Here is a 24,233-nt window from a genome sequence, read left to right on the forward strand (position 1 = left end):
AGTTAAGAGGTTAATTTGCGGGAAATGTTTAGTATTTTACATGATTTATAATAAATTACTGTTTGTCTGTGTGTCCACCAGAAGGCGCTGCAGCAGGAGGAGCTGTTTGTCGCCGTGGAGATGCTGACCTCTGTGGGCCTCATTAACGAGGCCCTGGAGGCGGGGCTTATGCAGAAGTTCAGCTCGTCGTTGGTCAGTTCTGCGGCTTCGCTCGGCGACGTGGAGCCGGAGCTGCTGCACAGGTGAGGCCTGATCCAAACGCCGTGAAGAACAAACTCTCTGACGCCGCCGCCTTCTTTCTTTCTCCAGATACTTCGAGTCCCTGCAGGATCTGAAACGCCGGACCAACGGAGCCGTGCTCAACTGGAACCAGCTGCAGAGTGAGATCAACTCTGTGAACGGCGAGGCCCAGGAGCAGCACGAGCGTACGTCCAGGGCTTTTAGCAAACTGTCAGAAAGATACATGAATGTGCTGCAAACATCTACATTTACACAGCGACAAAAAGGAAATTTATTCTCACTTTTTTCACATTTTATATATATTTTTTTACCCATTTCCCCCCAATTTTTTCTCTTTTTTTTTTTCTCAATTTTTTAATTTTTTTGGCCAATTTTCCTCATTTTTGCGTACTTTATTTCTCCATTTTTGTCATTTTTTTCCCAGATTTATTCCCCGCATTTTTTCTAACTTGTTTCCCAATTTCCCCTCATTTTTTCCCCCATCTTATTTTTTTTTTTACCCATTTCCCCCCATTTGTTTCTCTTTTATTCCCAAATTTTATCATTTTATTTTATTTTATTTTTGCCCATTTCTGTGTAATTTATTTCTCAATTTTTTCCAAATTTACTCCCCCAATTACAATTATAAATGTGTTTTCCCAATTTATAATTATAATTTGATTTTAAAAAAATCTCATTCCCCCCCAATTTTTCCCCCAATTATTATTATTTTTAATTGTTTAATTTTTTTGCCAATTTTTCCTCATTTCTGCGTAATTTATTTCTCAATTTTTCTAATTTTTTCCCCAGATTTATTCCCCACATTTTTCCTAATTTGTTTCCTAATTTACCCTCATTTTTTCCCCCGTCTTATAATTTCTTTTACCCATTTCCCCCCAATTTTTTCTCTTTTTTTCTCTCAATTTTATAATTGTTTTGGCCAATTTTTCCTCATTTCTGCGTAATTTGTTTCCCAATTTACCATCATTTTTCCCCCGCATTTTATATACTTTTTTTTAACCCATTTCCCCCCATTTGTTTCTCTTTTATTCCCAAATTTTAACATTTTTTGCCCCATTTTATTTATTTGTTTTTGCCCATTTCTGTGTAATTTACTTCTCAATTTTTCCCAATTTTTTCCAAGTGTACTCCCCCATTTTTCTTATTTGTTTCCCCAATTTAGAATTATAATTTGATAAAAAAAAAATAAAAAAAAACATATCCTCCCCAATTTTTTTGCCAGTTTTATTTATTTATTTTTGCCAATTTTTGCCCTATTTTATTTATTATTTTTGCCCATTTCTGTGTAATTTCTTAATTTTTCTCCATTTTTCCATATTTCTTGACAATGGAGATAAACTTGATATGGTACATTTGCATATCCTCCAAAGCCATTAAACAGCAGCTACAGCAAACATCAGTGAGACTTCTTCAGTGAGAAAACCTGTGACTGGTCGGAGGGTCAGCGAGGGAACGTCTTTATTTATTTATGAGTTATTTAAACCACAGCCTGGATCATTCTGACCTGCTACACGTGTGGTGAGTTCCTGTGACGTCCTGAAGGCGGCGCTGTGATTCTCTGTCCAGAACTGCTGTGTGTGTCTCTGGTAAACGAGGCGGTGATGGAGGGAGACGTCCACAGACTCGTGTCCGTCCTGAAGGAGCCGTCTCTGGGCCTGAGCGCAGTCGTTCCCACCAACGCCCCGCGGTACCTGGGCCTTCTGCGGAGAGCCCAGCAGCAGCGTGCACAGGTCACACACACGCACTCACACACACACGCACTCTCGCAATCACACAATCTTTCCTTCGCTGATTCCACGTGGACACGCCCTCTGCCCGCCTCCATTTGACCATTAAAGGCAATGTAAAGTGACTTATGAATAAGATTTCCCTAAACATGAGGCGGTAATGAGTGGGTTTTATCGAAGGAGCGGGACAGACAGGGAGGGGCCGACGCTGAAGCAGCTCCTGGACTCCAGGACTTTTTTTCACAAATATGTTTATTGAAACTTTCAATTCTAACACACACATACACAAGCACAAGAAAATTAAATAAAATCCCTCCCCCGACCCTAAAACCCACCCTTCACTCAATTACAACACAATTATTTTCTACAAATCAAAGTCTTTTACAAGGCGTATAAAGGGTCCTCCATTTTTCCTTTAGCAATGTATGTCAGTTTCTCCAGCGCTAAGTTACTGGTCATCAGTTTAATCCACATCTGTGTCCTTCCATTTCAAAGCAATAACATATTTCGCCTGCACCAAACAAAAAGTTTCTTGTTTTTTGTATTGCATTTGAAGCTATTTGGAAAGATTTGCAATATACACAGTTTACCGTCTAAGGGCATTCTACATTCAATTAAATCAGAAATGAGCGCACAAATTTGCTTCCAAAAAATTTGAATTTCCTCACACTGCCAAGTACAATGATAAAGTGTCCCCTTTTCTTTACCACATTTGACACAGTCATCAGGAATATTAGGGTTGAAATGATGGAGTTTCACTGGTGTGATGGAGGTTGCTTGTACTGCACTAATCAGAATCTTGTGTTGATAGTTTGTTTTTGTGTGAGTAAACAGGAGTTATTCCACTCCTCAACTGAAATGTCTGTTTCCATGTCGGATCTCCAATCTTGCAAATATGAAAGACTACTTTCTTTTGAGGCTGTAATCAAAATATTACAAAATTTGGAAAGTAAGCCCCTACTGTGATGATGGTTAACAGCCATATTTTCTATAGTGGACAGTTGGGGCTGCACAGTCGACTTCAATACATTAGTAACAAAACTTCTGACGTGAAGATACTTAAAAAAATGTTTCTTAGGCAAGTCGTATTTGTTTGTCAACTGTTCTCCTCCAGGACTTTTAATGAAGAGGCTGCTTCTCTGACCACACGCATTGGCATCTTTCTGTAGATTCCATCAATAAAACTTTTTAAAACACATGTTTAGATAATAAAGAAGAGCCTTAAAGAGAGGGTATTCTGCTTTTTTCAGCCACATAGCACCAGTCTATATCACACTACAATGATGACCAAACCTTCTGTTGGTCTGTAAATGCAGTAAATTAGAATAACTGCCTTGTATAAAATGTCTCTCTCAAAATGGCTGTAGTGAATGTCTTGAAATAGGCCTCTGTCTCTTTAACCTCTTAACTCCCGCCTGAACCGAGAGCATTTTCTCCAGTTCAGCTTTACCCAAATCCTGTAGGCCAGTGTAACGCCTCATTTGAAAGCTAAGATCTACAAAACTCATCTGAATGGATCGTTTTTCTCATTCTCATTTCTCATTTTTTTCCCATCATTTTTTGGGGGGGTTTCAACTCATTTTAGTAACTTTTTTGTAGGTTTTTTTTGTCACTTTTTGTCAATTTTTTGTCAATTTTTTATCACATTTTTGCCACTTTTTCATAAATTTATCATCATTTTTTGGTCAATTTTTTTCAACTTTTTTTGTTAATTTTTCGTCAATTTTTTGCAAATTTTTCGTAATTTTGTTGTCACTTTCTGTCATTTTTTTTAACCTTTTTTGTCAATTGTTTTGTCACATTTTTGTAACATTTTTGTCATTTTTTTGTAAATTTGTTGTAAATTTTTGTGACATTTTTGTCATTTTTTGGTCAATTTTCTGTCATCTTTTTGTACATTTTTTGTCAGTTTCTTGTCTAAGTTTTCTCACTTTTTTGTCACATCATCATTGTTTTCTTCTCAGTTTTGTTGCTATTTTCTCACCTTTTTTCCAGAAGCTTTTGGATTGGGGTAAAGCCAAACTAGAGAGAATATGCTCGGTTCAGGTGGGAGTTAAGGGCTTAAGAACCTCTGAGCCTTTAGACACGCCCCCTCCACACGCTGTCTGTGGCATCAGTGGGGAGGGGGTTCTGCTGAGGAGCAGTGGTTGGTTACTCGGCTGGTGACGAAAGCTCGGAGGCGTCTCCAGGAGGTGGGGGCGTTCCTAGGAGGACTCAGGCAAACCTATCCCTAAAATGGCCGCCATCAGAGTTTTTGCAGATTACTCAGAAATACGTGAATGTGCCAAGGCAACACTTCAGCCATGTTTTTAATGAGGGAATGACAGAATAACATGATGTAAAGCTTAAAAAAGTCTATTTTGCATAATACCCCCCCTTTTAATACAGCGAGTTCATTCCTGCTTCTCGTTTAAAAGGCTTGTGTGTGTTTACAGGCGGCTCGGGATCCAGGCGCCGGGCTGTGGCTGACGGACATCCAGGAGCAAGTGCTGCGAGCCAATCAGGACACTCAGAAGGCCCTGAAGAGTGAGTGTTCAGACAAGAAAGAATCTGGAAACATTTATGTGATCATTTTCAGGGCAACATTGTAAAAGTGGAGATTAACCGGTTTTATAACAGGGTATCCGCGGGGTCTTAAAAAGTCTTAAAAAGTCTAAAATTCTGCCTATTTGGTCTTAAATCCATGGTAAACTGGTCTTAAAAATTAACGTTCAGCGACCCAATTATTTGTGCACAATTTAGTTTAAAAAGTAGACAAATAAATGCACAGAAGCAGCGATGAGGATAAACTCAGCGATAGTCGAGTGTGGCAGAAGGACTCTGTCAGTGATCTGATTTAAATCTCTGAAATGTTTTCCTTTCCCTGTTCTTTCTTTCTGTCTTACCACAGAAATAAAGAAAAAGCTGTAAATTAAAATCAGGGCTTGAAGGGATATTACAGGATTTTTGACATAGGGCCTCATTTCCTAGTTATCCAGAGTGTATATTTGAAGAGTTTCGTGGCGTTAGGCTAGTGAAAGGCTAGTGCATGTCTATGGTATCAGCTAGCCTGCATTAAAAACAGTGTGACCCGCTCCACAGAGCACCTGAGGCAAATTACTTATAACACCAGACTAACCATATAAATGTCTGTGTCGATTAAAAGAACTTATATTTGAGCAGCATCAGCTTCGTGGTTGTATAAGCTACGCAGCGGCGGAGTGATCTGCTAGAAAATAGTCCCTCAAAATGCGATCATTCATGTGAAAAACGGTGAACTGTTCCTTTAAGTTTGACCCGTCGGTTTCATGGTATTAATAAACATCATAAACGTTTTATAAGAGGAGGTTTGGTGACAAAAAGCAGAAACTGATTTAGTCTTTGCTGTCCGTGTTCATTTACATCCTTCGCTGTACATATCCAACTCAAGGTCATGAACGGCATCATTCACAATAAAGTTTGTCCAAATGTTGGGAAACACAAAGCGAACGCTCCTCTGCTCAGGGACAGAAGGAAAGAGAAAGTCCTGTTACTTTAGAAACACGTTTCTCACTTTGTTCATCAAAACATCAGACAAACAAGTTTAGGAAACAGAAAACCCAGACTAGATTCTGGCCTAATAATAATATCATTAAAATAATTATGATTAATGAGTTGTAAAGTTGACAGTGTTTTGTTCTTTGCAAACGAGTGGAAAAGCTGCTTTTATTTTTAGAAACAGTGAATGTTTAACCAGCTCAAGTATTACAAAGCATTTTAAATACAGAAACTAAATATCTGTTGTTTTCTTTCATTCAGTCGATAATTGTGAGTAATTATTCAATCTCAATATTCTTATTATGGGATAAGGTTGTTAACCTCTTAACTCCCGCTTGAACCGAGAGGATCTTTTTCCCATAATTTTTTTGTGGGTATTCAACTCATTTTTGTAACTTTTTTGTCATTTTTTCGTCAATTTTTTTTATCAAATTTTTGTCTTTTTTTTGGTCACATTTTGTCAATTTTTTGTGACATTTTTGCCACTTTTTCATCCATTTTTCGTCACTTTTTGGTCAATGTTTTCTCACTTTTTTGTCACATTTCCATCATTGTTTTCGTCTCATTTTTGTTGCTATTTTCTCACCTTTTTTCCAGAAGCTTTTGGATTGGGGTAAAGCCAAACTGGAGAAAAAGTGCTCGGTTCAGGTGGGGGTTAAGGGGTTAAAACTTGAATGGTTGTTAAATGTGAAAAATGAAGTTCTTACATTTGAACATCCCACTGTGACATCAAAAACAACAGTTTGACTCTTGGATTTTTGTGACAGTGATTTTCTTTACAGTCCGTTTATATATTGCGCGTTCAAAAACAGGTCTTATTTTTGAGATTTTGAGGTCTTAAAAGTCTTAAATTCGACTTGTCCAACTCTGCAGACACCCTGTAAAGCTCACAGTGGGTTAATTATGATACAAGGACCCTCAGTAAACACTGTCGCGCCTCATGAGCCGTAGTGTTTGTGTAAAGAAACAGCCCAGAGTTCAGTCCAGCCCCTGAAGGCAGCGGCAGGTTCGATAATCCAGTGTGCAGAGCTAATGTGTGTGTGTGTGTCAGTGTGCCTGGCGCTGGCCGCGGTGAACCAGGCCGTGAGAGAACAGCGCTGCTCCCAGACCTTCCGAGTCCTGTCTCTGCCCGAGCTCCGGCTGAGCCTCGTGCCCCGCTGTGCCCCGCAGTACCAGGAGCAGCTGGGGGCGCTCATGAAGCAGCGGGCGCGCACAGGTACGGAGAACCAGCCTCACATCAGCGGGGTGTGTGTTTTAATATGAGCCTGTGTGTGGCAGCCGGCAGCAGCAGTCCGTGGATCCAGGCGGCGCTGGAGGACGGAGACTGTTTCTACTTCCACCTGAACAAACTGGAGGGTCGCTGGGACAAACCCCAGGCCGACAGCCCCAACGCGCTCTTCCTCAGCCGCAAAGACCTCCAGGTGAGAGACACTCCCCCTGTCAACACTCCAGGTCACTTTACATTAAATTACACCAGCCAGGCCCTTCCTCCTTTTCCTCCTTAGCTTCAACATCTGACGGGATCGGACAGAGCAAATAAAAGGCCCAGGCTCCACCCCAAAAGCTTTTCGGGCGTCAAAAACTCCCCAGTATTTAAGTCTATATCCAGCCCATACGATTGAATATGGGACATATGTTGTGCCAGTAGCAAGTGGCTACAGGCTCTGTTAGCCCCGTTAGCCCCGTTAGCTTGTTACAATCGCCTACAGCTCATTGTTGATTAAAAGTCTGTAATAAACCACACATGTGTGAAGCCCGGCTCAGCGTGTGATCACAATAAAGGCGGCTTTGTTGACGTTATTAGTGCATAATACTTGTTTTCACAGGAGAAAACCGGAGCTCAATGCGAGCTAGCTGAGCTAACGAGCTATGGTTTTCTCCCGGAGCTAATTGTAGATGATTACAAACTCAGCCCAGCTCAGTGTGTGATCATTGTTAAACGATTCTTAATGTAGATGTGGTTTTATTCACTTAATTTGTGCATATTTCTCGTTTTCACGTGAGGACCGGAGAGTTAGCTTGTAGCATTAGCTTTCTCCAGTGCTAATGCTACAACAGGCTCCTCGAGGCCTAAACACATTCCCAGCGCAGATTCAGCCTCTGAAATAAGTTTTCTTGTCTTTTAATCCTGGTGTTTAGATAAAGAAACACTGATGTGTCTTTGTAAAAGTCCCAGAGCTGCTGTAGCTCCGGTTCACAATGAAGCTAAACCTCCGGGACTTGTTTACATCTGAAGGGCCGGCAGAACATCTGCCCCGGGGGCTCAACCTACGCCAATTTCTCCAAAAAGTTAAACTTTTCCCAAGTCTGGTATCGGCCGCGCTGGATGTCGAAAGCTTACCACGCACGAAAAGCTTCAAAACGCGCCACACAGGAGGCGGGACCTCTTGGCGGTACCTCCTGACGCTCCCCGAGGCGCCTCCATGTATTTTCAATGTGGACGCACCTTTAGCAGAGTGCCCGGTGTCGATGTTTTAGTTTAACCTCTTAACCCTCACCTGAACTTAGGGCTGTGCAATTAATCGAAATTCGATTACGATTTCGATTACAACAGTAAACGATTACAAAATTAGCATAATCGCAAAAAAATCGATTGTTTTTTTTTTTCTTTTTTCCAATTTCAGGCCGCTGGGATTATTTTCCCTTCGCTTTTCACGTGCCGCGGCTCATGCTTTTGTCTGACATAAAAACAAACGGCGCTGTGTGATGATGTCATCAGGCCAGGGGGCAGGTGTGAGGGCTGGCCAGCAGGGGGCAGGTGTGAGGGCTGGCCAGCAGGGGGCAGGTGTGAGGGCCGGCCAGCAGGGGGCAGGTGTGAAACAGGGACCTCTCTTTAATCAAGGCGTACTTGAAATCATTTGTACTTTTATGACTGTCCAGAAAACATAAAACATCATCATAGTGTTTTGATTAATAAATAAATAAAATAAAGATTGACTTTTTTTTAAAGGCAACAAATAACTGTTTGAATAATCGTGATTTCAATTATGACAAAAATAATCGTGATTATTATTTTTTCAATAATCGAGCAGCCCTACGTTTTCACCAGTCTGGCTTTATTCAAATCTAAAGCTTCTGGGGAAAAAGGGGTAAAAAAAAAAGCGAGAAAGTGACTTTTACACAAGGTAATCAGACTTATCATCATCATTACTTTAACGTGACAGCAGCAGGTCGTCCCAGCCCTGCTAAATAACTGCTATACATCTCTTTAAACATGTAAAAGTGCCTGTACTGGGAGCTCCTGACTGATTTCTTCCTGATGCGTGTCCAGGCCGTGGTGACTCGCGTGTCGGCCGAGCACACGCGTGACCTCCAGTGGCAGCAGAGCGAGCGCCTCGTGGTGCGATTACAGGCGGCGGCCAGAGGGTTCCTCCTGAGGCGCCGGCTGCACCAGAGGCACCGGCATTTCACCGACAGCGTCCAGGCCGTGGTCACGCTCCAGGTACAGGTTACACACACGGAACTGTCCTCTGCTCAGCATGTACGTGTGTTAATGAACTTGTCACGCGTGTGCAGTCGCACTGGAGGAGGGTCCTGGCTCAGAGGTCGTATCGCCGCCGCCTGCAGTACCTCTACATGAACTGGAGGGCGGTCCTCAAGGTGCGTCTTTCTGCTTCATATGCTTCAGTGTCGATGTTGAGATTTGTAGTTTTCTCCTTAAAGCCACAGCGTAGAATTTTAATCAATAAATAAACTGAGATACAAGCATTTGTTTTGTGACCGATATTTTGATAATTAAACCCTTAACTCCCACCTGAACCGAGCACATTTTTTCCAGTTTGGCTTTACCCCAATCCAAAAGCTTCTGGAAAAAAGCTGTGAAAATAGCAACAAAACTGAGACGAAAAAAATGATGGAAATGTGACAAAAAAGTGAGAAAACACTGGCAAAAAAGTGATGAAAAATTTATGAAAAGGTGGCAAAAATGTCACAACAAATTGATGAAAAAATTGACAAAAATGTGACAAAAAAATACAAAAATGTGACAAAAAATGACAAAAAATTTATTTGAAAAAATGACCAAAATGTACCAAAAAATTACAAAAATGGGACAAAAAAAATACAAAAATGTGAAACAAATTTGACAAAAAAATGACAAAAATGTGGCAAAAAAATTACTAAAATTTGATAAAAATTTGACACAAAATTACAAAAAAATGACCCAAAAAATGACAAAAAAGTTGCAAAAATATATAATACTTCACAAAAAAATGATGAAAAAAAAATCTGACTTGAGGAAATAGATCCTCTCGGTTCAGGCGGGAGTTAAGAGGTTAATCATTAATGTATAAACACCCATGAGCCTTTGCTGTGGCTCAGCTCCTCAGACATGACTAATTTTACTCGGAGTGGGGACGTCTCCAGTTCGTCTCCTGCTCATCTCTGTGGAGATGAGACTAAAGGCAGCAAAATCTGAGGTTTAAACAGGTTATGTTCTTATCCAGATCCAGTCTTTTATTACGAGCATTTTCTGCGTCGAGCTGCTCATTTGGAACATGTTTTGTACTAATGGCAGCAGTATAATCCAAAATGTTTCGCAGTGTGCCTTTAATATCTTCGTTTTAATGCTGTAGGTTTCCAGGAAGTAACTTCAACATGATTCATTCACAAATACACGAAAGGCTGTGACCGAGATGACGCTGTAATCCAAATATGGTCATTTCCTTTGTGGGAGACAGTTTAGAAAAATGTTTGAAAAGATTTAACCTCTTAACTCCCACCTGAACATGTTTTCTCCTGTTCTCCAAGTTCTCAAAATCTAAAAGCTTCTTCAAAATAGCGACAAAAAAACGAGAAGAAAATGAGGATATAAAATGACAAAAATCCAGCAAAAAAGTAAAAAATCCAGCAAAAAAGTGAAAAAAATCCAGCAAAAAAGTGAAAAAAAATCCAGCAAAAATAAATAAATCCAGCAAAAAAAGACAAAAATCCAGCAAAAAAAGACAAAAATCAAGCAAAAAAAGACAAAAATCCAGCAAAAAAAGTGACAAAAATCAAGCAAAAAAAGACAAAAATCAAGCAAAAAAGTGACAAAAGTCCAACAAAAAAAAAAAAGACAAAAATCCAGCAAAAAAAGTGACAAAAATCAAGCAAAAAAGTGACAAAATGCTTTAAAAAAGTAACAAAAGTGCCAGACAAAGTGACAAAAACACATAAGGGAAATAAAAAGTAACGACAATGGCAAAGAGGAGAATGCATTTGGTTTTGGTGGGTGGTGGTTAAATAGAGAGAGGTTAAATAAAACAAAAAATATTTCCTCCATCAGGTTCTTGTGTGTTGGTTTTGCAGATCCAGTCGCTGGTGCGGATGTGGCTGCAGAGGAGGCGCTACAGGGAAAGGCTGCGCTTCTTCAGGAGAAACGTGAGTCTCGCATTGTAGGTTTGATTCAAAATGACTGGTGAACGGCATCCGTGTGTTTGCGCAGGTGAACGCAGTGGTGAAGATCCAGGCGTTCTTCAGAGCCAACAAGGCCCGGGCGGAGTACAGGCTGCTGGGTGAGGAGCGCTCACACTGACTGTAGAGGTTTGAAATCTTGAGATGTGCGATGGCTTACAATACTACTACAGCACTCCAAGTGAGCCAAAGTTTGTCCAGTGTAGTTTCTTATCTCAGAAAAACAGTTCCACATATCCACCACGGAAACGTTGTTTAAAAGATAAAACATCACTGTTTATTTCAGTGTTACAAAAAAAGAAACATTGGCTCAAAAAATAAAGATTCCTATATGCTATAGTTGCAGGTAAGAAAACCGTTCGCTTCCACAGCTCTCAAGTTCTGAATAATCAATAAAACAGAGAATCAACGTAAGGTCACCGGAGCGGGCCTGATCTTAAAGGGGCAGTACACCTTTTTATCCATATGTACTAAATATTGTAAGCACATGAATTTTAGCATTTTTTTAATGTTTTAAACTATTACATGAACTTAATGAAATTCTAAATTATCTTGTTTAGCCCTTTAACATAAATTCTTACTTAAATTATAATGAATTGTACTTTGGCCTCTACATACCCGGCCCTAATTGCTTTCTATCTTAGAAACAATTACAACTTAAAATGTCTTTCTTCTGAAGTTGAACTTGGTAATAGTCCAACAGCTCTACACTGCTTCTTGAAGTAAGCATAGCTTGGTTATCGGCCTCTCGAGTTCATTTGTCTTCGTCTTGACTCGAACCTTGCGGACCATTCCATGCTCATCCGCCATAGTCTTAACGATTCTTCCCATAAGCCATGATCCCCTAGGGGCTGATTCGTCAACGATTAAGACTACATCTCCCGGGATGAAGTTCCTTGATGGATGGTTCCATTTTTGTCTCTTCTGAAGTTGAGGCAGATATTCTTTGGTCCAGCGCTTCCAGAATAAGTCGCTCATATATTGAACTTGCCTCCATCTTTTATGAGCATAAGTATCGTCCTTATGGAAGAGTCCCGGTGGTAAGTTGGGATTAGTCTTGAGCAGGAGTAAGTGCTGTGGGGTAAGAGCTTCCAGATCACTAATATCATTGGAAGGCATGGTAATAGGTCTACTGTTCAGAATGGCTTCGCATTCACAGAAGTATGTCTGAAGACCTTCCTCATCCAAGCTTTGTTCTCTCAGTGTAACACCCAAGATTTTCCTGATGGAGCGGATGACTCTTTCCCAGACCCCTCCATGGTGGGATCCGGATGGTGAATTGAATAACCATGTGATGTCACGTTGGATCAGGCTGTTTTCAATTTGTGCAGTATTCCACTTCTTTATTGCCTCTCTGAGCTCGCGATCAGCTCCAACAAAATTGGTCCCGTTATCCGATCTCATTTCTTTCACCTGTCCTCTTCTTGCAATAAAGCGGCGTAAAGCTTGAATAAAGGAGTCCGTTTCCAATGATGTTGCCATTTCAATATGGACCGCACGACATGCAAGGCAGGTAAATATCACTCCATACCTTTTTACAGATGATCTTCCCCGCTTGACGCTGAATGGCCCAAATAGATCCACTCCAGTTCTGGTGAAGGGTGGTTCGTTTGGTACGACTCTGTTTCTTGGTAAGTCCGCCATCATTTGTGCTCCTGTGGCACCATGTTGTCTTCTACAAGTAGTACAACGAGACAACATTCTTCTGATTGATGAGGGAGCATCGATAATCCAGTACCTTTGACGTACATAAGACAAGACATGATTACGTCCACTATGTCCCAGCCGCTCATGTGCATCTTGGAGAATCAGATCAGCCACATGATTGTTCTTAGGGAGGATCATAGGGTGCTTGGCTTCAGCTGGCATGGATGCTCGACTGAGCCTCCCCCCAACACGAAGGATTTCGTCTTCAAGTTGCGGATTCAGTCTGAGGATTCGACTACTCTTCTTGATGGAATCTTTTCTTCAAAGAGCAGATATCTCCTCCTGGAACCAACTCTGCTGACAATAGCTAACGATATCCATCTCAGCTTGTCGCAGATCGTCCACAGTCAGGTAAGTCTGTTTGAGACTCCTTTTGTAGCTCAACATCTCCCTGTTCACTCGTTGTTGATCACTGTACAAGCCATTTATCTCCTTTCTCTTTCTTGACAGGTCCAGTAGGGTTCCCTTGAGTCGTGTAAGCCAGGCCATAGCCTTCTTGAGATGTATCCATGAAGAGTAGTATTGAATCAGTTGTTGCATTGCATCAGTGCTTGCTTCTGCTCTTATAGCATTAATGAGTATGCCTTTCTTGACCTCAGGATCATCAGCTGTGAGCTCTTCAAGATGATCATGCCTGCCTGACCATTCCCTTTCTGGTTTATTGAGGAACGCAGGCCCTGCAATCCAGACTTTGTTCTTCATGAAGACATTCACCCTTTGTCCCCTGGAAGCATAGTCGGCAGGATTCAACAGAGTGTTGACGTAGCTCCATTGCTGCACTTTTGATGCTTGTAAGATCATGGCAATCCTGTTTGCCACAAACGTCTTAAATCTGATGTTCTCATTTGCTATGTACTTGAGTACAGCAGTACTATCCGTCCAAAACCTGGAATCTGACAGTGGCAACTGCAGTTCCTTCTTTAGCATGACATCCACCTTTACAGCTAAGGCAGCCGCCGTTAGCTCCAACCGAGGAATAGTTGTTGGTTTAAGAGGGGTAACCCTTGCCTTTCCCAAGACAAATGAGCAGTGTATTTGGTTACTGCTGTTCTTCTGGACTAGGTAAGTAACAATACCGTAGCCTGTTTCGCATGCGTCGGAAAAGTGATGCAGCCGAGCTTGCACTGTTTTTCCAAACTCAGGTGGCTTAAAGCACCGAGCCACTCCAAAGTCAGTGAGCTGTTGAATTTCTTCAGTCCACTTCATCCATTGTTGTGCAAGGTGTTCTGGAACGATGTCACCCCAACCTGATCTTAGTCTACATAACTCTTGCAGGATGTTTTTAGCAGGCAGTATGACTGGTGACAACATTCCCAGTGGGTCGTAGACTGAACTCATCGTAGACAGGATTCCTCTCCTGGTGAGAGGCTTCTGCTCTATGTTCACGTGATACTTGAACTGATCTGACCGGATACACCACTGTACTCCCAAAGCTCTCTTAACGGAGAGTGCATCCTGGTCAAAATCAAGATCTTTGACTTCTGTAGCCCGGTCCTCAAGTGGAATGTTCAACAGCACACTTCGACTGTTGGTTGTCCACTTTGTCAGTCTAAATCCTCCTGTTTGACAGATAGCTTTCAGGTCTTGGAGTAGTTTGACTGCTTCTTGTTCAGTGGCAACTGATGTCAATAAATCGTCTACATAAAAATTATTCAAGACTGTATCGACTACTGCTGCATCAAACGTGTTCTTGTTGTCTTCGGCACACCTTCTCAATGCGTAACTTGCGCAGCTTGGTGAGGAGGTGGCTCCAAACAAGTGTACCTCCATTCTGTACTCTTGCAGTTCCTTTGAGACGTCACCATCTGGCCACCACAAAAACCTGAGGAGGTCAGCATCTTCTGGTGGGACTTTAACCTGATGGAACATTGATTCCACGTCCGCCATGATTGCCACTCGCTCATGGCGGAATCTAGATAAGACACCAACCAGACTGCTTGTCATGTTAGGCCCTTGCAGTAACTGTACATTGAGTGTGGTTCCTAGATATGTAGCACCACCGTCGAATACCACGCGCATTTTGTGCTTCTTAGGGTGGTAGACACCGTGATGCGGAATAAACCACACCTTTCCATCATTCCGATTCAGTTCTTCATCTGGAACCTTTACAGCGTAGCTCTTCTTAATCACATCATTCATGAAGCTGACATAGTCCTCCTTGAACTTCTGATTTCTCTGAAACTTCCTTTTCATGTTGAGCGCTCGTTGCTCTGCCATTGCTCTGTTGTTAGGCATTTTTACGTCTTTATTTTTTAACGGCAGACCAATAGAGTAGTGGCCATTGACCAGCTTTGCCGATTTGGAGACTCTGTCCATAAACAGTTGGTCCTCCTTAGACATCTCTGACTGCTCTCCTGGAGCCTGCTCTGGAAAATCATACTTGAATTGCTGAGTCCACAATTCGTCAAGTCGAGCCACTGAGATCCGATTCGTCTGGATCTGCGGGAATCCATTCTTTGTCCAGCATTTGATGTTTTCACGCAGTGGCCCGTTTACTGTCCATCCTAAAGCTGTGCGTACAGCATACGGCCCATCCTTGACACTGCGGATTACTTCTGCTGGCTCCAAAGCCTTTGCCACATCAGTCCCAATAAGAAGACCGACATCCGCATCGATAGATGGAATTCGTACACCTTGTAGATGTGGCCACCTATCCACGTCTTCTTGAGTTGGAATGTTTTCTTTACTTGCAGGGATAACCTTTTGTGCAAACACACCTGTAAGCTCGATAAAGTCGTCACCTTCTAAGCTACTCACCTCTAGGTCTGGCACAGCTTTGCACACAACTGTCTTTTGGTCTCCCATAGTGGTGAGTAGGATGTTCACATTTTTTCCTTGCAGGTGAAGGTCGTTTGCCAGCTTGTTAGTGCAGAATGAGGCGTTACTCCCTGGATCTAGGAATGCATAACAAGTCAGCACCTTGTTGCCTTTCTTTGCCTTCACTTTCACGGGAACAATAGCGAGAACGCAACCTATACCCCCGGCCCCAGTCTGAGAGCATGCTTCTCCTGCAGCCACAAATCCACTGACAACAGTTTGCTCTTCCTTTGAAGACTCTCTAGGCTCCTCCTTAGAAGCCTCTTCCTTTGGTAAGTCTTTAGGTTTCTGATTAAAGTGTAAGAGCGTAGGGTGTGTTGCTGAACATATCTGACAACTCTTCTTTTCTTCACAGGCGTTACTCATATGTCCTTCTATAAGACAACTGAAGCAAAGTCCTTTGCTTTTAAGGAATTCAAGCTTTTCTTTGTGCAGCTTTCTCTGAAGTTTTTTGCACTGTTCCATAATATGATCTCCCTGACAGAAGATACAAGGTTTCATAAAAGCTTTGTCCTTGTTTGTTCCCTTCTCCTTAGCTTTCTTGTTCTGCGAACCAGCAGCATTTTTCTCAGCTTTCTGTTCCTTTACTTCAATGGCTAGTGCTGTAACATTTTTCTTTCCACTTGAACTTTCAGTCAGGCGTCTTGTTTGTCCTGTGATTTCACCAAACACTGGATGGGCTGCCATTTCAGCCTGAGTGTTGACGAATGACACTACGTCTTTAAACTTCGTCCGGCGATCTTGCTTTTTTTGAATGTCTATGGCGACACTCCGGAATCTCTCTCTCAGCCTATATGGGAGCTTTGAGATAACCGTGCGCATGTTGGCAGCATTTTCCATCTCCTCTAAGTACTCTAGATCTGACATTGCGCTATTACAGCTTGTTAGAAAGAGAGCGTATGCTTCAAGTGCCTTGGCATCATCTGATTTAATGGTAGGCCAGTTTAAAGCCTTGTCAAGATATGCCATGGAAACCTTATATTTGTCACCAAAGCGTTCTTTTAGCAGTCTCTTGGCTTCAGGATAACCCTGATCTGGATCCATGTGAAAACAGCTACGCACCAAGTCGTTAGGCCGCCCATTAGTGTGCTGCTCTAAATAGTAGAGCCGATCCTTGCTGTTTTCAGTCTTGCTTTCTATGCGGTGCTCAAAGGCTCTAATGAAGAGACGGTGTTCCAATGGATCTCCCTTGAAAACGGGAATGTTCGGTGATGGCAATGTAGATAGCCTTTGTTGCTTTATTATGCTTTCAGTGATGTCGTTTTGGCGTTGCATGACAGCAACCAGATTATCTGTAGACCTATTTACAGAATTGTCAACTGAAGTATTGGGAACTTGTATAGCATCTGCGCCTCTTCCACTAGAATGGCTATGCTGAGTTCCAATGCTGGCTACATTGCTCTGGATTTGGCTGACATCACGCATCTTTGGAGCAGATATTAATACATCCACCCTGCTGCCTTTGGTTCTACTTGACGCATCTAAACTTTCATATCTTCTCAACACGTCTAGTTGTGCGTCCGATGCAGCGAGCTCTGCCTGTAGCTTCAACTGTTCTTTTTTAACCTTGAGCTGTAGTTCACACTCCTCTAAAGCCTGTTTTTCCTTCAATGTAGCTGACTTGGCTAACAAAGTAGCTCTCTCCAGTTCAACCTTTAGTCGTTCAGCGCGAGCTGACGATGTTGCAGAAATAACAGAGACAGACTTAGATTTTCTAGACTTCCTGGATGTGTCTGACCTACTATCTTCGGGATTTACGTCTTCACAAACCCGGTTAGCCTCTTCTCTGCGTCGTATTGCATTGTGTATCCATGCAATCACTTCTTGCACAAATTCTCTGTGCTCCACGTTTTTTGGCTCAAACCAATCTCTTTGATCTGTGATCACATTCTCTTGACTATCAATCTGGCACAATAGGTCTTTAACATCCTCATTTATTTTATTGAATTCCTGTATCAAAGTTTCATACTTGGGCAACAATTCCCTTTCTATGATTTCCACATTTGCATCATCATCCATTAAAGTATGCAATTCATTCCTTTTCTCAGTAAGCTGTCCTAGGATGGCTCTTCTGGAGCTTATTTTTATATGCAGATTATGTTCCAATGCTTTAAGTGTTGGTCTAACCACACGCTTTTCCACAGTTGGGCTTACCGTGTCTTTTGCCCCTGTCTCCGTCATCATTGCTTGATAGTCAGTCCGCTTTTTCTTTTTTCTTTTTTTTTACTTGCCACAGTCAAGTCTCCGCGATGAGCTCGTTAACGATCCAATTGACACTCGCCAGCCACGAGCGCAGCGCATGATGTGTTGTTGCGAAAGTCCCTCGTTGAACCTTCATTCATGTTCCACTTTCCACAAACCTCTTCAAAGTCTTGATGTCCAATGTCAAGCAGGTTTTCTTACTAATGTAGAGGTTTGAAATCTTGAGATGTGCGATGGCTTACAATACTACTACAGCACTCCAAGTGAGCCAAAGTTTGTCCAGTGTAGTTTCTTATCTCAGAAAAACAGTTCCACATATCCACCACGGAAACGTTGTTTAAAAGATAAAACATCACTGTTTATTTCAGTGTTACAAAAAAAGAAACATTGGCTCAAAAAATAAAGATTCCTATATGCTATAGTTGCAGGTAAGAAAACCGTTCGCTTCCACAGCTCTCAAGTTCTGAATAATCAATAAAACAGAGAATCAACGTAAGGTCACCGGAGCGGGCCTGATCTTAAAGGGGCAGTACACCTTTTTATCCATATGTACTAAATATTGTAAGCACATGAATTTTAGCATTTTTTTTAATGTTTTAAACTATTACATGAACTTAATGAAATTCTAAATTATCTTGTTTAGCCCTTTAACATAAATTCTTACTTAAATTATAATGAATTGTACTTTGGCCTCTACACTGACCATGAAGAGCTTTCACTGTTGTGTCGATCCTGAGCCGTGTTTCTCCCTCAGTGCACTCGGCCACGCCCCCTCTGCGCGTCATCAGGAAGTTCGCTCACCTGCTGGAGCTGTCCGGCGCCGACATCGCGGAGGAGGCGGAGCTTCTGCGGGTGCGGCAGGAAGTGGTGAGGTCCATCCGCTTCAACAAGCAGCTGGAGAGCGACCTGGACCTGATGGACCTGAAGATCGGGCTCTTGGTCCGCAACCGCGCCACTGTCCAGGTGAGAACAAGCTCAGTGTTTAAAAAAAAAAAAAAGAAAAAGAAATCCAGCAAAAAAGTGACAAAAATCCAGCAGAAAAAAGACAAAAATCCAGCAAAAAAGTGACAATAATCCAGCAAAAAAAAAGTGACAATTATCCAGCAAAAAAAGTGACAATAATCCATCAGAAAATGACAAAAATCCAGCAAAAAAAAGACAAAAATCCAGCAAAAAAAAAGACAAAAATCCAGCAAAAAAAAGACAAAAATCCAGCAAAAAAAAAAAAGTGACAATAATCCATCAGAAAATGACAAAAATCCAGCAGAAAAAAGACAAAAATCCAGTAAAAAAGTGACAAAAATCCAGCAAAAAAAAAAAGACAAAAATCCAGCAAAAAAAAAGACAAAAATCCAACAAAAAAATGTCAAAAATCCAACAAAAAAATGTCAAAAATACAGCAAAAAATGTCAAAAATACAGCAAAAAAAGTGACAAAAATACAGCAAAAAAGTGACAAAAATACAGCAAAAAAGTGACAAAAATCCAGCAAAAAAAAAGACAAAAATCCAGCAAAAAGTGACAAAAATCCAACAAAAAAATGTCAAAAATACAGCAAAAAATGTCAAAAATACAGCAAAAAAAGTGACAAAAATACAGCAAAAAAGTGACAAAAATACAGCAAAAAAGTGACAAAAATACAGCAGAAAAAAGACAAAAATCCAGTAAAAAAGTGAGAAAAATACAGCAAAAAAAAGACAAAAATCCAGCAAAAAAAGTGACAATAATCCATCAGAAAATGACAAAAATCCAGCAAAAAAAAGACAAAAATCCAGCAAAAAAAAAGACAAAAATCCAGCAAAAAAAAGACAAAAATCCAGCAAAAAAAAAAAAGTGACAATAATCCATCAGAAAATGACAAAAATCCAGCAAAAAAGTGACAAAAATCCAGCAGAAAAAAGACAAAAATCCAGTAAAAAAGTGACAAAAATCCAGCAAAAAAAAAAAGACAAAAATCCAGCAAAAAAAAAGACAAAAATCCAACAAAAAAATGTCAAAAATTCAACAAAAAAATGTCAAAAATACAGCAAAAAATGTCAAAAATACAGCAAAAAAAGTGACAAAAATACAGCAAAAAAGTGACAAAAATACAGCAAAAAAGTGACAAAAATCCAGCAAAAAAAAAGACAAAAATCCAGCAAAAAGTGACAAAAATCCAACAAAAAAATGTCAAAAATACAGCAAAAAATGTCAAAAATACAGCAAAAAAAGTGACAAAAATACAGCAAAAAAGTGACAAAAATACAGCAAAAAAGTGACAAAAATACAGCAGAAAAAAGACAAAAATCCAGTAAAAAAGTGAGAAAAATCCAGCAAAAAAAAAAAGACAAAAATCCAGCAAAAAAAAAAGACAAAAATCCAGCAAAAAATGTCAAAAATCCAGCAAAAAAAGTGACAAAAATCCAGCAAAAAAAGTGACAAAAATCCAGCAAAAAAGTGACAAAAATCCAGCAAAAAAGTGACAAAAATCCAGCAAAAAGTGACAAAAATCCAGCAAAAAATGACAAAAATCCAACAAAAAAGTGACAAAAATCCAGCATAAAAGTGACAAAAATCTAGCAAAAAAGTGACAAAAATCTAGCAAAAAAGTGACAAAAATCCTGCAAAAATGTGACAAAAATCCAGCAAAATAGTGACAAAAATCTAGCAAAAAAAAAAGACAAAAATACATTAAAAAAAGGCAAAAATACAGAAAAAAGTGACAAAAATCCAGCAAAAATGTGACAAAAATCCAGAAAAAAAAAGACAAAAATCCAGCAAAAAAGTGACAAAAATCCAGCAAAAAAGTGACAAAAATCCAGCAAAAAAGTGGCAAACATTCAGGGAAAAAATGACAAAAATTCAGGAAAAAAATGACAATAATCCAGCAAAAAAAAGAAAGAAAAAAATCCTGCTAAAAATGACAAAAAATCCAGCAAAAAAGTGTCCGCAACCGCGCCACTGTCCAGGTGAGCACTAGCTCGGTGTTTGAATTCTCCAACTTCTGACCTTCAAAGTGACAGCATGAAGCTACACCTGTGTCTTTAGGAGGTGGCGTCTCACTGTAAGAAGCTGACCAAGAAGAACAAGGAGCAGCTGTGTGACATGATGGACCTGGAGAAGAGCAAAGGCCTGAAGGCTCTGAACCGCGAGCGCCGGGAGCGTCTGGAGGCCTATCAGCACCTCTTCTACCTGCTGCAGGTACGACCCCCCCCCCCCCGCCCGCAGAGGCCAGGGCGGGGCCGCTGTGACCATGTGACCTCCTCTCTTCCAGACCGAGCCGCGGTACCTGGCCCAGCTGGTGTTCCTCATGCCTCAGAGCAGGTCCACGGCCTTCATGGAGATGCTGGTCTTCAGTCTGTTTAACTACGGCTCAGACCGGAGAGAGGCCTTCCTCCTGCTGCAGCTCTTCACTCAGGCGCTGCGATACGAGATCAGGCACGTGCCGCTCCCGAGAACATGGACGCGTGTCTCCAGTGCTCCCTCTGAAGACTGTGTGATGTTTCCAGGCTGAAGGTGGAGCACCCTCAGGACGTGGTGAGAGGAAACCCCACGGTCATTAAGATGTTGGTGAACTTCTACCGTCACGCCCGCGGACACAACGCCCTGAGGGAGGCTCTGGGGCCGGCGCTGAAGGAGCTGCTGCTGGAGCAGAACCTCAGCATCAGGACGGACCCTCTGGAGGTCTACAAGGCCTGGGTCAACCAGACGGAGACCCAGACCGGGACCAAGAGGTGAGTCAGACCGGGACCAAGAGGGGAGACCGGCCAGCTCTCTCCTCATGTTCTCTCTCCTCATGTTCTCTCTCCTCATGTTCTCTCTCCTCATGTTCTCCAGCTCTCTCCACATGTTCTCTCTCCTCTGTTTGCTCCAGCTCTCTCCTCACGTTCTCTCTCCTCATGTGCTCCAGCTCTCTCCTCATGTTCTCTCTCCTCATGTTCTCTCTCCTCATGTTCTCTCTCCTCATGTTCTCTCTCCTCATGTTCTCTCTCCTCATGTTCTCTCTCCTCATGTTCTCTCTCCTCATGTTCTCTCTCCTCATGTGCTCTCTCCTCATGTTCTCTCTCCTCATGTTCTCTCTCCTCATGTTCTCTCTCCTCATGTGCTCTCTCCTCATGTTCTCTCTCCTCATGTTCTCTCTCCTCATGTTCTCTCTCCTCATGTGCTCTCTCCTCATGTTCTCTCTCCTCATGTGCTCTCTCCTCATGTTCTCCTGCTCTCTCCTCATGTTCTCTCTCCTCATGTTCTCTCTCCTCATGTTCTCTCTCCTCATGTGCTCTCTCCTCATGTTCTCTCTCCTCATGTTCTCTCTCCTCATGTTCTCTCTCCTCATGTTCTCTCTCCTCATGTTCTCTCTCCTCATGTTCTCTCTCCTCATGTTCTCTCTCCTCATGTTCTCTCTCCTCATGTTCTCTCTCCTCATGTTCTCCAGCTCTCTCCTCATGTTCTCTCTCCTCATGTTCTCTCTCCTCATGTTCTCTCTCCTCTGTTTGCTCCAGCTCTCTCCTCATGTTCTCTCTCCTCATGTTCTCCAGCTCTCTCCTCATGTGCTCTCTCCTCATGTTCTCTCTCCTCATGTTCTCCAGCTCTCTCCTCATGTGCTCTCTCCTCATGTTCTCTCTCCTCATGTTCTCCAGCTCTCTCCTCATGTTCTCTCTCCTCATGTTCTCTCTCCTCATGTTCTCTCTCCTCTGTTTGCTCCAGCTCTCTCCTCATGTTCTCTCTCCTCATGTTCTCTCTCCTCTGTTTGCTCCAGCTCTCTCCTCATGTGCTCTCTCCTCATGTTCTCTCTCCTCATGTTCTCCAGCTCTCTCCTCATGTTCTCTCTCCTCATGTTCTCTCTCCTCATGTTCTCTCTCCTCTGTTTGCTCCAGCTCTCTCCTCATGTTCTCTCTCCTCTGTTTGCTCCAGCTCTCTCCTCATGTTCTCTCTCCTCATGTTCTCTCTCCTCATGTTCTCTCTCCTCATGTTCTCTCTCCTCATGTTCTCTCTCCTCATGTTCTCTCTCCTCATGTGCTCTCTCCTCATGTTCTCTCTCCTCATGTGCTCTCTCCTCATGTTCTCTCTCCTCATGTTCTCTCTCCTCATGTTCTCTCTCCTCATGTTCTCTCTCCTCATGTTCTCTCTCCTCATGTTCTCTCTCCTCATGTTCTCTCTCCTCATGTGCTCTCTCCTCATGTTCTCTCTCCTCATGTTCTCCAGCTCTCTCCTCATGTTCTCTCTCCTCATGTTCTCTCTCCTCATGTTCTCCAGCTCTCTCCTCATGTTCTCTCTCCTCATGTTCTCTCTCCTCATGTTCTCTCTCCTCATGTTCTCTCTCCTCATGTGCTCCAGCTCTCTCCTCACGTTCTCTCTCCTCACGTTCTCTCTCCTCATGTTCTCTCTCCTCATGTGCTCCAGCTCTCTCCTCACGTTCTCTCTCCTCACGTTCTCTCTCCTCATGTTCTCTCTCCTCACGTTCTCTCTCCTCATGTTCTCTCTCCTCACGTTCTCTCTCCTCATGTTCTCTCTCCTCACGTTCTCTCTCCTCATGTTCTCTCTCCTCACGTTCTCTCTCCTCATGTTCTCTCTCCTCATGTTCTCTCTCCTCATGTTCTCTCTCCTCATGTTCTCTCTCCTCATGTTCTCTCTCCTCTGTTTGCTCCAGCTCTCTCCTCATGTTCTCTCTCCTCACGTTCTCTCTCCTCATGTTCTCTCTCCTCATGTTCTCTCTCCTCATGTTCTCTCTCCTCATGTTCTCTCTCCTCATGTTCTCTCTCCTCATGTTCTCTCTCCTCATGTTCTCTCTCCTCATGTTCTCTCTCCTCATGTTCTCTCTCCTCATGTTCTCTCTCCTCATGTTCTCTCTCCTCACGTTCTCTCTCCTCATGTTCTCTCTCCTCATGTTCTCTCTCCTCATGTTCTCTCTCCTCATGTTCTCTCTCCTCATGTTCTCTCTCCTCATGTTCTCTCTCCTCATGTTCTCTCTCCTCATGTTCTCTCTCCTCTGTTTGCTCCAGCTCTCTCCTCATGTTCTCTCTCCTCATGTTCTCTCTCCTCTGTTTGCTCCAGCTCTCTCCTCATGTGCTCTCTCCTCATGTTCTCTCTCCTCTGTTTGCTCCAGCTCTCTCCTCATGTTCTCTCTCCTCATGTTCTCCAGCTCTCTCCTCATGTTCTCTCTCCTCATGTTCTCTCTCCTCATGTTCTCTCTCCTCATGTTCTCTCTCCTCATGTTCTCTCTCCTCATGTTCTCTCTCCTCTGTTTGCTCCAGCTCTCTCCTCATGTTCTCTCTCCTCACGTTCTCTCTCCTCATGTTCTCTCTCCTCATGTTCTCTCTACTCATGTTCTCTCTCCTCATGTTCTCTCTCCTCATGTTCTCTCTCCTCATGTTCTCTCTCCTCACGTTCTCTCTCCTCATGTTCTCTCTCCTCATGTTCTCTCTCCTCATGTTCTCTCTCCTCATGTTCTCTCTCCTCATGTTCTCTCTCCTCACGTTCTCTCTCCTCATGTGCTCTCTCCTCATGTTCTCTCTCCTCACGTTCTCTCTCCTCACGTTCTCTCTCCTCATGTTTTCTCTCCTCACGTTCTCTCTCCTCATGTTCTCTCTCCTCACGTTCTCTCTCCTCATGTTCTCTCTCCTCATGTTCTCTCTCCTCACGTTCTCTCTCCTGT

The 24,233-nt window shown here is 42.2% G+C and overlaps 1 protein-coding gene across 1 annotated transcript in view; it reads left to right on the forward strand.

Annotated features, from left to right (window-relative positions):
- iqgap3 (IQ motif containing GTPase activating protein 3) overlaps window positions 1-24,233 on the forward strand; it is a 56,604-nt gene that overhangs the window by 18,551 nt on the left and 13,820 nt on the right. The window contains exons 12-25 of the mRNA XM_079569345.1: window positions 82-242; window positions 310-425; window positions 1,807-1,970; window positions 4,403-4,493; window positions 6,535-6,699; window positions 6,762-6,904; window positions 8,755-8,925; window positions 9,000-9,083; window positions 10,773-10,844; window positions 10,909-10,978; window positions 18,358-18,566; window positions 20,630-20,782; window positions 20,856-21,019; window positions 21,091-21,315. Of these exons, the coding sequence (XP_079425471.1) occupies window positions 82-242; window positions 310-425; window positions 1,807-1,970; window positions 4,403-4,493; window positions 6,535-6,699; window positions 6,762-6,904; window positions 8,755-8,925; window positions 9,000-9,083; window positions 10,773-10,844; window positions 10,909-10,978; window positions 18,358-18,566; window positions 20,630-20,782; window positions 20,856-21,019; window positions 21,091-21,315 (1,988 nt within the window). The remainder of the gene's footprint in view (window positions 1-81; window positions 243-309; window positions 426-1,806; window positions 1,971-4,402; window positions 4,494-6,534; window positions 6,700-6,761; window positions 6,905-8,754; window positions 8,926-8,999; window positions 9,084-10,772; window positions 10,845-10,908; window positions 10,979-18,357; window positions 18,567-20,629; window positions 20,783-20,855; window positions 21,020-21,090; window positions 21,316-24,233) is intronic.

This window comes from Gobius niger (genome assembly GCF_951799975.1).
Source record: "Gobius niger genome assembly, chromosome: 13".
Lineage (NCBI taxonomy): Eukaryota > Metazoa > Chordata > Actinopteri > Gobiiformes > Gobiidae > Gobius > Gobius niger.